The following is a 13,714-nucleotide window of genomic DNA, read 5'->3' as shown; positions in this document are numbered from 1 at the left end:
ACACACACACACATATTGTTGTAAAAATGTAATAGCGTTTACCAATTCAGCATTCTTCAGGTGTAGAATTTTGTGATACCAGTTACATTAATCATGTTGTGCAAACATCAGCAGTGACTTTTTTTGGAACGTATATATCAATATATTGTTTAATTTGTTCAGTAGTTGAAATGTGTTAACCAGCCAAACCGGCAATCTGTTTGGGTTGTCCCCCATTTTGGGTATTAACGTGTCTGATGTGTCAGGAGACTCCAGTCATTTTATGTTATGTTAAGATGTGGGTTCTGGAATCAGAGCTGCGTTTGAATCTCAGCTCTGCAGTTCAGTAGCTAACATTGGGTAAGCACTGTTTGGAGCCTCAACCATAAAATCGGGGTAGTCATAGTATATCTTCAAAAGATTACTTAAAGAATTAAATATAAAGTGAAAACTCTTAGCACAGTGATTGGCATCTACATAGTAAGCAGTAAACATGCAATGTTAGCCATGATTAAAATATGTTCTCTGTAATAAATACCTGTCGTAGATTATTTGGAAATGAAATAAGAGGGTAAAGATGAAATAGAATTCCTACCACCTTAAAAAAATGTCTTGGTGACTTCCTTTCCTTTTCCCATCTTCTGTGTATGTTTATTTTCTACATGCTTTTGATAATTCCATATAGAACACTTCATATCCTGATTGTTTCTCTTCACGTTATATGTCAGCATTTTCCAGTGGTAAAAAAATTCTTTATAAAGTAAATTTTTAATGAATGCATATTTTTTTTAATGGATGTCCTTATTTTTGGATGTTTAAGTTATTTCAGAATTTTTATTTCACAATGGTTACTGAGTATCTTTGTTGACAGTTGAGATTATTTAGTAGATTAGGTTTGTGGAAGTAGAATTACTGAGTCAAAGGTGTTAATGTTTTGATGCCCTTTATACAGTTGGTTAAATTGATTTCCAGAAAGGCTTCAGCAGTGTCAGGACCCTTCAGCAGTTTGAGAGTTTCCTTTTCATGGCACCCTCTCCAGCACTGTGTATGATTTGTTTTTGAACGGCAAAAAGTAGCACTTATTTTCCTTTGCTCTTTCTGAATTAGAAACTTTTTCCTATTTATCAGTCATTTGTATTTCTTTTTGTGTTTGTTCACATCCATTGCCCATTTGTATTTTGAGCCTAACGTTTCCTTACCTGTTTTATGAGCTCTTACATATTAAGACTATTAAAATGTTTATTTATTATAAACATTTTTCTATATATAAATATTTTTCTATAATGAAAGTGTCTTTCTTTTTTAGATTCATCATTTTTTGGATTTTGTGAAACAAATTTACAAAGAGCTTCCAAAAGTAGTGGTATGTTTTTTATATAGTTTGGATTTATTAGTTATATTTATTTATTACTTCCATTTATTACTTTCTCATTCCAAAGGGAATTTGAAACAGTTGGGTTGAAGGAATAATTGTCTGGAGGGGATGCTAAGTTTGGAATGGGAAGTGTTGTGTGCTGTGAGTCGATTCTGACTCATGGCGAACCTATAGGGACCCTATAGGACAGAGTAGAACCGCCCCGTGGGGTTTCCTAGGTTGAAATCTTTACAGGAGCAGATTGCCAGGTCTTTTTTCCCTCGGAGCAAGCGGCTGCTGGGTTTGAATCACCTAACTTTTCTGTTAGCAGCTGAGTGCTTAACCATTCTGACACCAGGGCTCCTTTGGGAAATATTTAGTGATGCCAAAATCTAGTTTGATAGATAAATTTAGCCATTTAAAACAAGAGTTCCTTTGGTTTGAATATTTTAGCTTAAACAATTCTTTTTTTAATATATGAAAGTAATATATATTTTTTTTAAAGGTAATATTGTAGAAATTTTTTGGGAAAAAAATGGGAAATGAATTTTCCATAAATCTCTCCCTTGTAAGCAGTCATTGACATAGAGGTTTTGCCTTCTTTGTTTTTCACTTGGTGCTTTTAAAGATGGTTGCACTTACAACCTTGAAGCGTTTTGGGAGGTAGTGTCTATTTTCAGTATCCTGCGTTTTTTTTCTACGTCGTCAAGAACTCTTTGCCAGCCACGCCAACAATGTAAAAGTGTGTGAAGCAGAAGATGAAGGTCTCTGCCCTCGTCTCAGTCTCACCTGTTAGAAATTGTCACCGTTACCAGTTTGGAACGTACTCTTCCAAGACTCCTGCTCTGGCAGTCATAGTTCTTAATGGCCCCATAATTTTCTATCGCATGCACCTTGCCCATTTCCCTGTTGCTGGTTTTCCTGGTTTTCAATTTTTTTACTATCACAAATAATGCCTCAGGAAAAATCATTGTGTTTAAATCTGTTTATGTGCCAAACAAACTTTAAGTTTACAAAAATTTTAAATCAGCATACAGTAAAATTTACTTTTTTTTCTATTTTAAGGGTTGTAATCTGCTAAGAATGTATAAAACTTAAAATTACTTTCTGAGTTAGCACATCATCTCACCTGCCATTTTTCTCAAAGCTTTAGAGGCTGTTTTTCATAAGAAGCTATCTTGTTTAACGTGAAGCTCAAATTCTGTTGAGAATGAAGGATGACAGCCAGGTCCTGGCTTTTAAAAATGTCTTTTGCACTTTGCTTCTGTTCTCCTGTTTGGTCTCTATTTGTTTGAGAAGTTAATAGGGACTAGTTCCTAGTTTCTTACCACTAGAGGGATGATCTCCCCTGCCTCACCGAGGTGGTAATGTAATACAGGTTTGCATTTTATTTTTTATTAGCCAAAAAAAAAAGTAGGAAATTCTTTGGCCAAGTTTTTTTTCTGTTGTTGGAGGTGGAGAACGTTGTCTCTATTGTGTCATTGTTTTATGATCCTGAGTAAAAAGTAGACATTTAATGTGTGTTGGTTTTAGACATCTGCAAGGCTATGTACTTGACTTTAGGGCATCAGGAAATGAGTGGTTTTGCCCAAGTATAGAGTTGGTGCAACAAAAACATGTAGAACGTTTGAGATTCTTATAGCACTGGTTACGTATATTTAAGGAACTGTTAGTTCACCAAATTTCAGGTGTGTTTTATTAAGGAATGTTGTATTTGATTTTAGGAAAAATGATGTCTATTCTTTTTATGTAGAACCGCTACTTTGAGAACCCTCAAGTGATCCCGGAGAACACAATTCCTCCCCCAGAAATGGTTGGTATGGTAACCGCAGTCGCGGTGAAAGTCAGTCCTGAGCGTGAGGACAGCGAGACAAGAACGGTGTGTTGTTTTCTGTAGCTTTGCTTTGTTTTTATCCATGCTGATTTTTTAAGACCTCCTAAGTTTTTTAAACCCTCGGGGGCATTTAAGATAAGCAAACGTGCATGAAAGAGAATCACTAAATCTGCTAGGCAGACTGGAAGTGGAGACAGCAAGCTGTAGGCAGCCATTGGCACAAGGACAGGAAGATAAATGACGGTAAATATCCAGACTAACCTTTCAGAAAAAGCAGCAGACCAGACTAAGGGGCCTCTGCTGCATTCTTGGCTTTGAGTCTTTTGACCTTAATGAAGTCCTTTTTTTTTCTTGAATGATTTATTTTGCTGTTGAAAATAATACACAGCAAGACATAACACCAATTCATCAATTTCTACATGTACAGTTCTGTGACATTGATTACATTCTTCAAGTTGTACAGCCATTCTCACCCTCCTTTTCTGAATTATTCCTCCCTCATTAACATAAACTCACCGCCCTCTAAGTTTCCCATCTAATCGTTCGAGTTGCTATTGTCAGTTTGACCCTAGATAGATAGTTCTTTGAAAGAGCACAATGCTCCAAAACCAAACCAAACCCATTGCCATCAAGTGGATTCCGACTCATAGTGACCCTATAGGACAGGGTAGAACTGCCCTATAGGGTTTCCAGGGCTGTAATCCTTATGGAAGCAGACTGTCACGTCTTTCTCCTGTGGAGCCGCTGGTGGGTTCAAACTGCAGATCTTTTGGTTAGCAGCTGAGCACTTTAACCACTGCACCACCAGAGCTCCTCTGCAATGCTGAGCGCAAACATAGTAAAGGCCTTTTAAACACTAAATTTGTATTTTAGTGTCAGAGACCATGGGCTTTAGGGGCAGAGCGCTTTGGAGTGGTGTCCCACCCCCACCACTGGAGTTCTCTGACTGTGGGGAAGTTCATGCACATCAAGGCTGCTCTTACTTTTCCTCTCAATATCGGAAAAGCCTGTCTTGTGGGATTTTGTGACGGTAATGCTTGTCTAGTAGTGTCTGCCACAAAGGAAACACATACTAAGCATTTACTCACACTATACTTTTGTAATTGTTGAGTTAAAAATATTATATTGTCTATTTGTTTTAAAGAAATGGTTTTGCAGAATATTTCTGTTTGTGCTGGGATGAACAAGAAACTAAATTTTGAGTAAAACTTCTAAAGAAAGACGCTGCATAAATTTGTACTCTTTACTGTTCTTTTCAGTAAGTAAAATAATAGATGTAAGTTTATAAAATTTCTCATGTGATTTGAAGCACTAAATTTGGACAGATTTTCCTGAGTGATTACATTGAAAAATAGAAACACCTTTACATTATAGTTCTGTGTACTTCATTTTCAAACTATCATTTGCATCTTTCTCCACAGATAGTTTCAAAGATACGTCTAATATTTTCTTTTTGTTTCAGTTGGATGATGCTTAGTAGAATACAGGTTTGGGCTGTTCTCAGCGTCACGTTGATAACCAGTGTCTGTTTCTGCCTTACAGCATTCCATCATTCCTAGAGGATCCCTGTCCTTGAAAGTGTTGGCAGAATTGCCGATTATTGTTGTTTTAATGTATCAGGTACGTCTCTTGCTTATTAGTTTCTTGGGTTTTTAATAAAGCTTCATAATTTATGACATAATTCACATCTGATTTTCTGTGGCAAATAGATGTGTACAACGATACACACACTAATGTAACGAATTCTGTAGTTTCTTTGGTATGCCCTATTATTTTGCTGTAGCAGAGTATAAAAGCATGAAAATCTGATATGTTTGCTTTTAGCTCTACAAGCTGAATATCCACAATGTTGTTGCTGAATTTGTGCCTTTGATCATGAATACCATTGCAATTCAGGTATCTGCACAAGCCAGGTGAGATTTCTTAGGACAGTGACATAGTTGGCTGCCATGGTGCTTCAATTCCAAGTAAAAATATACTTGCTGTTCTTCTTAAGACGTGATAAAATTTCGGTAAAATTATATGCATTTTCGACTTTGTTTTTCAAGGATGATAGTTATAGTTTTAATTTGTTATTCTGAAAAGATGAGATAACATCTCGGTTTTTGGTATCTTATAAATTTAGAAATGTCACTAGGTATTATTTTTACTTAAAACTATGGATACCCAAGACTTTCTTGCCTTCTAAGCGTTTGTTCTTGCTGTGGCTTTTGGCACGAGTGTTAGAATATTCTTCACCGCCTTCATTCGCCCTCACCTATCACCCCAGATCTTTGAGTAGGCTGACGTATTCACCCTTGAAAACTTCTCAGTGAAGCCTTTTCTCAGACTTAAGAGCATTCCTCCTAAGGCCTTTATCACTGACTCTCCTGACTTGCAGCCTCTCAGGCTCCAAGTCATCTGAGGAGGAATCATCTCCACCAACGCCTGACGCCTAGCATGGGGTCTTGCATTGATTGAGCCAGTGGCTGCACTAAAACCCCTTGCTGGATGAGTGTGTCCGTCTTGCCTTGCATTCGCATGGCAACTGCTGTGGAATGGTTTGGAGAGCTGTTTTGCTTATGACTTCTAAACCTTCTTTGTCATCTGGAACTGCGTAAATATTGTAAATGTGTTTGCTGTTACTGCTGTGTTGTTCTGGTCTGTGTAGAAATCACACTTTTGGGCTTGGTAATTGTTAATATAGCCTTTACTTTATATTAACCTCACCTGCAGAGTTGAGAGCTAATAATTGTAAATTTTATTCAATTCTCATTCAGGCAACATAAGCTTTATAACAAGGAGTTATATGCTGACTTCATTGCTGCTCAGATTAAAACATTGTCATTTTTAGCTTATATCATCAGAATTTACCAGGTAAGTTCATTGGCTTTTGATTTAAATTAGGTTTATTGACACAACATTTACATACAGTAAAACTCACCTTTTGTAGGAGTGCAGTTCTGTGAATTGACAACTGTATACAGTCAGGTAACCACAACACATTAAACTATAGAACGTTTCCATCACCCTAGAAAGTACATTTGTAGTCAGTCTCCTCTTCTTATTGCCAAACCAGAAAACCAAACTATTTGCCGTCAAGTGTATTCCAACTCATAGCGACCCTGTAGGACAGAGTAGAACTGCCCCATGGGATTTCTAAGGCTGTAATGTTGTACGGAAGCAGATTGTAAGATCTTTCTTTGTGGAGCTGCTGGTGGGTTTGAACCACTGAACTTTCAGTTAGCAGCTGAGTACTTAACCATTGTGCCAGCAGGGCTCCTGGCAATCATTGATCTCTTTTCTGGTCCCATAATTAGACCTTATTATGAGTTGATTGTAAGTGTCTCTGGTGTCGTTCACTGCTTCCATTAACAGGATGAATAAGTAAAGAATATATATCTAAAAATTTTTTTTTAGTGTTTACACTCCCTCTGCCCACACCAAGTACTGAAGTGATATTCACTGTTGAAAGTTGGGAAAATACAAAAATGTACAAAGAAGACATCCATAATCCCACCATGTGAAAGTAATTGCTACTTGGGTTAGTTTACGTGGTTCTGGTATGAGAATGTACGTACACACATACACAGGCCACACGACCTATTGAAATCTTTTTGGATATTACCTGTTTAGTAGACCTGTTACTTTATGAAAGTCTTTTGCACAATATTTAGTCTTAGTTGAGTTTTTAAAAAGCTTATAAAATATAGATCTTTCTTAACATCCACCAGCCAATATAACAATTGTTTTAATCCTTATTTTTGTAGGAGCTAGTGACTAAGTACTCTCAGCAGATGGTAAAAGGAATGTTACAGTTACTTTCAAATTGTCCAGCGGAGACTGCACACCTCAGAAAGGAGCTTCTGATTGCTGCAAAACACATTCTCACGACAGAGCTAAGAAACCGTATGTCCGTCTTGTCTTTGAATGCTTATGAGTACTGTTGCCATCATTTTCGGGGATGGGGGTGGGCTTAGCCAACATCCCGTTGGGGTGCTGAATCTTTAGCTCGCTCAGATGTTTTAACTCCGCAAGTACTTTCTTTGCTTCTCTACCTACCACCTCTTTGTGCCTGCTTTTCTCTCTCTGCCTCTCTTTCCCTGGTTCTCCTTGTATCTTCTCTCAATCTCATAATTGATGGGCTAATTTCTTAGCATAGTTTATGTTCTGAGTATCTTTTGGAATTTTCTGCCTTTTGACTGCGTATCTTTTGAAATTGCAAATAGCCCTTTGCTTACTTATTCCCAGCCAATAATCTTTCAAAGCTGGGGAGAAAATAGGGTTTTTTTAACCCCTTTTGTACTGTGAAAATGATGGATTGGCTCTGTTTTTATGTACAGGGCTGATACTTGCTTTTTGTTCATCTGTGCCTTTTAAATAGTTTCCACATTTGATACGTCCAAAACATTAGGTTGACGTCATAGTCTAGTTGTTCGGAGATTTTTCATCATTAAATGTTTCATTTGCCACCACTTGGTAAGTTAGAGCATACGTAGAACTGAGACTGGGCTTCCTTATATGGTTTCTAAACGTGAAACAAGGAGTGAAGTTTGAGTGCTTACATGTGAGTTAATGCAGTTATTGTTGGGTGCCACCGAGTCGATTCCAACTCAGTAACCCCATGTAACAGAGGAGAACTTCCCTGTAGGATTTTCTAGGTGGTGATCTCTCTCCTGTAGAGCCACTGGCTGGGCTTAAACTGCCGACCTTTCAGTTAGCAGCTGAGTGCTTAACCATTGTGCCACCAGTTAATATAGTAAAGCTCAGATATTTTTGCTCTTTTAAAAATTTATAGTGATTATCGCCTGTAGATGTAGCTAAAAGGAATGTAGAGAATTTAAAAACTTTTATTTTAAACGTAACATATGTAGCAAAGTGACAAAAGAAACATACAATTTCACAAAAACTTACAGAGCACACACCTGCATAACCACCTCCCAGGCTGAGAAATAGAACTTCCAGCCCTTAAGAAGCCCTGTGGTTCCTTCCTGGATTGCAGCCGCCACGTACCTCCGGTTGACCACTGTTCTGATTTATATGGTTGTTTTGCTTTTTATGGTTTTTCCTATGTGTTCATATCACAATAGAAGAATTTTCAGTGGAGTATTTTAAAATATACTTGTACTGAAGTGGAAGAGTTAGCCTCAAATGTCATTCTCAGATTAACTTTGCACTGTTGCTGCCATACAAATAATAAGGATCTTGGAGGTGAGTTTGGGCAGCTGTGTACCAGGAGATTTCTACTTGTTGAAGTGCTGGCAGATTAAAATACTTCATGATTGCCAGATAATCTCTGTTCCATCACTGCACAGGCTGGCCCTCTCTTTTAAGGCCGTGAAGTTTGATATCAGTCTGTGCTAACACCTGTTCCATAAATATTGGGTGGGCTCCCAACTTGCTACTTACTCTCCATGGTTTGATCACATTTCAAAACAAAACAAAACAAAAACCGTTGCTGTTAAGTTGATTCCAACTGATAGCAACCCTGTAGGACAAAGTAGAACTGCCCCATAGGATTTCCGGGAGCGGCTAGTCGATTCGAACTGCTGACCTTTTGATAAGCAGCCAAACTCTTAACACTGCGCCACCAAGGTTCTTTGATCACATTAATTGAATTCAGCTTTTAGAGGCTTCTGTATGTTAACCCTTTTACTGGTTGGCTGGCCTTTTTTTTTTTTTAAAAAACAAGATATTATAGAAAACTATTTTGAAGCCTAGAGTAATTCCTAGTACTTAACTAGATAACAGCATCACATCTCAAAATGTTTTTGATCGAAAAGAAACATTTAAAAAAATCACATTAAATATTAACCATAGTTATTAAAATATAAAAAATTTATATAATTGAAAGTATATGTCCACTAACATTTTCACTTAGCCTTATTTTTTTGGCATTTGAAATGGTTATCAAATGGTAAACCATTTGCACTACTTCTGAGAGCAACTGAAAACTTGCTTGCTTAACAAAATTGTGCGTTTTCTGAGAGATTGTGGTTCTGGGCCATGAAGGGGATCTGGAAGACAGTACTTCTTCCTGTATTTGCGCTTTGTACTCATCCCTTCTGTGGCCCTGCGGCATGTGGTGTCTGAGCCCTTCGCCATGTCTTTCCTTCTGGCTATTTCACTGGAGTCAGTCTAGGCATGTTCCCTCCTCAGACTTCAGAAAACTGTTTCTTTTGCTTCTTCTGTGTGCTGCTTTGTATTGGTAGTTAACCAGAAATGTACATTGTGTCTCTTCAGTATTTACATTTCTTTTATTACTTTGACCCTCAGTAGATGTTTGCTGGTGAAGATCTGTGCTTTATTTGACTTATTGAAGCTGGGCATACATCAGGCTTGTTCCAAAATTTAAATGTCCTTTTGGATGTTTGTGGCTTGAGTTAAAGGCCTAGAAAATGCGTGTTGCTGCTCTGTCTGTCTGCATATCCCCAGAAATGTAAAGTGTCCCTAAGTGGATACCGGCTGTTTCTACTCTGATTAGGTCTTCAGGCTTGCAGGGGAGGGAGGAGGTTTGATGATGGTTCCAACTATAGCATTAGAGGGAGAGAGGAGTTCCAGTGAGCTTCCACTTAATGCTATCCAGGGAATTGAGAACCATAGCCCATACCTATAAGAACACTGAAATTATTTACCAAACCTTTGTAATTTATATGGCGAAACACCCTGTTTCTCCATATGATTAACTACTTAAAAAAAAAAAATTGCCGTTGAGTTGATTCCAACCCCTAGCAACCTTATAAGACAGAGTGGAACTGCCCCATAAAGTTTCCAAGGCTGTATATCTTTGTAGAAGCAGACTGCTGCATCTTTTTCCTGTGGAGTGGCTGGTGGATTTAAAGCACCTTTCGGTTGGCAGCCGAGTGCTTAACCACTGCACCACCAGTGCTCCTTTAAGAAATATGACTTCAGGGAGTAGAGAAAGGGTTTAGGAGATAATCCTCACTTCTGCAGAAAGGTTTGGGTGGGTGGTGGCAGCTTTTAAGGACAATGGAAATTGGTCATAATGTGCCTCCAGTAGCTATTGGGGGGATGGTTCTCTGACAGGGTTCATGAAGCTCACTTTCTCTTAGTTCATTGTCTTAACGCTGAACATGATCCTGGCCACGTCTTCCACAGCAGATGGCTTATGTGGCCCAGCAAAGCCCAGGTGCTAGATTGAAGCAGCATATGTGCTTCTGCAGTGTTTCCCCCCGTGTTAGACCTAGATTGCCTAACCGACTGCAGACTGGCCATTGTTAAAGCATTGTTAAGTGAGTTACTGTGTAATTGGTTTTGTTGGTGATATGTGCAATGGATATTTTGTATTCTAGAGTTCATTCCTTGCATGGACAAGCTGTTTGATGAATCCATACTAATTGGTTCAGGATATACTGCTCGTGAGACTCTAAGGTACGAGATTAAACCCATGATATCTGGTTGATTAAATGCCAGTGGCAGCAGTTACTGGCCCTTTATGTTATGAGTGTTCCAACAAATGTAGACCCTTGGGCCTTTACTCACCCGCTGGATTGACAATTGTAGGAATTTTTGGAAAGGCCTTTGTGTTAGGTTGCTTTTTTTATGCCTTATCTTAAAGGGAAAAGTCAGAATTGTAGTCTTGATTTAAGTTGCAAGACTTCCTCTAACATTAGTTTTTTTGTTTTCTATATAATGTCTTTTTATTATGAAAAGATATTTGAAAAGTTATTAAGAAGAAACAAGGAAAGAAAACTTTATAGTCTTGCACAAAGAGATCAAGTAACATGATTAATATTTTGGTGCATTTTTTTCTAGTCTTTGCTTATACTTTTTAAAAAATAAAACCTAGTTGTGATCATGCTTACTGTTTTTAAAGGAGAAAATGAACATTTTATTTTTTAAAATGTAAAATGAATCAACATTAGTTAAGTTTTTGCTTCTAATAAGGGAAGCTTGATAAATCTTTTGAAAAATATCTAGAGTACTTTGATGTGATAAAAATTGTTCACTGTGTTTTCTATATACTTGTTGTAAATATTAAGTAAGATGATCTGTATGTAACTTGAGGTTGAACGTGACTGGAACTAGACATTAGATCATGTTACTCCTGCTTGAAAAGCATACACTGGCTTCCTGTTGCCCTTAGATAAAATCCAGACTCTTGGCCACAGAGCACAGGTCCCTGTGTGATTTGACCCTGCCCACTTGTCTCACATCTTGTGTTGCTCTTGACCTATCTCAGACATGCTGGCCTCTGCAGCTCCCCTTACTGACCTGCCTTGGGCGTCCTGGCCTCTGCAGCTCCCATACTGACCTGCCTCAGGCGTCCTGCCCTCTCCAGCTCCCATACTGACCTGCCTCAGGCATACTGGCCTCTTCAGTTCCCCTCATTGACCTGCCTTGGGTGTGCTGGCGTCTGCAGCTCCTTGGCCACTCCAGGCTTCTTCCATTTCAGAGCCTTTGTTCTTCTTGTTTCCTGTATCTAGAGATTTCTCTGGCTCTTTGCCTCATGATCCCTTTTTGTCTGTAGGATCTCAGTTTCAGTGTCACCTCAGAGGGGCATTCTTTGGCACCCTGTCTAAGAGTAGTTCTCCCATTGCCCTTTCTCACAGTGCCTTTTTCCATGTCCCCCACAGCACTTATCAACTTATGTAATTTCTGACTCTGCTTGTGTGTTTTCTTCCTGTAAATAAGCTTCATGAACACAAGAGCTCTATTTTGTTCAATCTAGTATATTTGGTGTCTGTCCCAGTTTGTGGCATGTGGCAGGTGTCCGCATATTTAGTGAGTTGAAGAACTTACATCTCTACAGAATGGTCACAATATACAGAGCATTAGTCGGCATATGGTATTCATTTTTGAGCAACAAAACCCGTTCAGTGCATGATCAAGCTGGTTGTTATTTATCCTCAGGTTAACTGTATGTTTCAGTATCTATTAGAAATTTTAGCTGTGATGTGCATAAAGTTAATCTAATTTAGAAGAGAAAAGTTAAAAAAATAAGACAGTACTTGAGCCTCTTAGCCATGTAACTAGGTGAAAGCAGTGTGGGGAAACTGGGGCCACTCACAACATGTCCCTAATGGCCATGCCGCTCCAGTGTTGGTGTCCATGGGGCAGATAGTGATGTGCGTGGTGGCATGTAAATGTGGCCATGTGGGAAGCGTTTAGACGGCTTGGGTCTGGGAGCGAGCCGCAGCACTAGTGGAGTCTCTGCCCGCAGGCCCCTTGCCTACAGCACACTGGCTGACCTGGTCCACCACGTGCGCCAGCACCTGCCCCTTGGCGACCTCTCCCTTGCTGTCCAGCTCTTTGCCAAGAACATCGATGACGAGTCCCTGCCCAGCAGCATCCAGACCATGTCCTGTAAGCTCCTCCTGAACCTGGTGGACTGCATCCGCTCCAAGAGCGAGCAGGAGAGCGGCAACGGGAGGGACGTCCTGATGCGGATGCTCGAGGTACTGGCTCCTCAGGCTGCTGCCTCCATGCAGTGCTGTCAAGTCCTGCAGACTGCTAAGGCTGTAGAAGTGCAGTTGGTTCTCATTATTCACGCTGGTTACGTTCTATAAGTCCCCGCCAACACTGAGTTAGTGAATGCCGTACCAGCTGGGCATGCGCCAGCTGCTCTGTGCGTGCCCTTGTCTGTGAATGACTGAAAACACTGCAAGTATTGATTTTGGGGTTACAAATAAATTTTAGCAAGTAGGTGAATTCACAGACATGGTATCTGCAAGTAATGAGGATTGGTTGTACTTTACTGGCAAGTTTATGGGGAGGCCCTCTTGTCAAGCTGGATCCCAGGAGTGAGACTTCCTGACTTCCCCACTAACCAGCCTAGCGTCCTTAAGTGAGATAGTTAATTTCTCTTTGCCAGTTTATTCATTGCTTAATTAGTGATAATCATAGTATCTGCCCCATAGATTGCAAGAGTTAAATAAAGCAACACGAAAGCTCTTAGCACAGTTCCTGCAAGTAATTGGAGGCGTTAATTTCTAGAGACATAGAGCAAAATGCTAAATGAGTTCTGACATTTCTGGAGAGAACCTGGTTTAGTGCCTGGGTAAGGGATAAGGTTTAATTCCCGAGGCCACCAGCGGGCGGGTGTGTGGTTGTGGAAGGAGAGTGTGGGGTGGTAGGTGCTGCAGTCCTGGGTTCAAATCCTGCTTCTGCTCCTCAGGCAGTCACTCGGCATTGCTGAGCCATGTTCTTCACATTTAGAGTGGGGATGGTATTACTTGCGGTTACTTTGGGAAAAAAAGGACACGTTTATTTTCCCTGCTACCTGGCACAAAGGAGATGCTCAGAAATGTCTGGTCCTCCCTCTCTTATCAGGAGAACAGGCAGAACAGTTGAGCAGGTGGTCTCAGATTTTAATTTTGTCACCTCCAAGGGTTGTCTGGCCTCCCAAAGAGGAATGATCTTCTCCTCTGCTTTCTTTTCATGTTAGGTGTTTGTTCTCAAGTTCCACACCATTGCTCGCTACCAGCTCTCTGCCATTTTTAAGAAGTGCAAGCCTCAGTCTGAACTTGGGGCCGTGGAAGCCACTTTGCCTGGGGTGCCCACTGCCCCTGCTGCACCAGGCCCCGCCCCCTCCCCAGCCCCAGTTC

The 13,714-nt window shown here is 39.8% G+C and overlaps 1 protein-coding gene across 1 annotated transcript in view; it reads left to right on the top strand.

The window, feature by feature from the left end:
- The window catches only part of TRRAP (transformation/transcription domain associated protein), a 135,835-nt gene that overhangs the window by 15,829 nt on the left and 106,292 nt on the right, over positions 1-13,714 (top strand). Inside the window, exons 7-15 of the mRNA XM_023735339.1 lie at positions 1,286-1,342; positions 3,087-3,212; positions 4,710-4,787; positions 4,992-5,080; positions 5,927-6,023; positions 6,917-7,055; positions 10,460-10,538; positions 12,331-12,565; positions 13,555-13,714. The exon at positions 13,555-13,714 is cut by the window's right edge and continues 279 nt beyond it. Of these exons, the coding sequence (XP_023591107.1) occupies positions 1,286-1,342; positions 3,087-3,212; positions 4,710-4,787; positions 4,992-5,080; positions 5,927-6,023; positions 6,917-7,055; positions 10,460-10,538; positions 12,331-12,565; positions 13,555-13,714 (1,060 nt within the window). The remainder of the gene's footprint in view (positions 1-1,285; positions 1,343-3,086; positions 3,213-4,709; positions 4,788-4,991; positions 5,081-5,926; positions 6,024-6,916; positions 7,056-10,459; positions 10,539-12,330; positions 12,566-13,554) is intronic.

The sequence above is a fragment of the Trichechus manatus genome, unplaced genomic scaffold, assembly GCF_000243295.1.
Source record: "Trichechus manatus latirostris isolate Lorelei unplaced genomic scaffold, TriManLat1.0 scaffold00077, whole genome shotgun sequence".
In the NCBI taxonomy this organism is placed as follows: Eukaryota; Metazoa; Chordata; class Mammalia; order Sirenia; family Trichechidae; genus Trichechus; species Trichechus manatus.
Note: the sequence above shows the minus strand (reverse complement) of the source record. Positions and strands in the feature narration are given on the sequence as shown.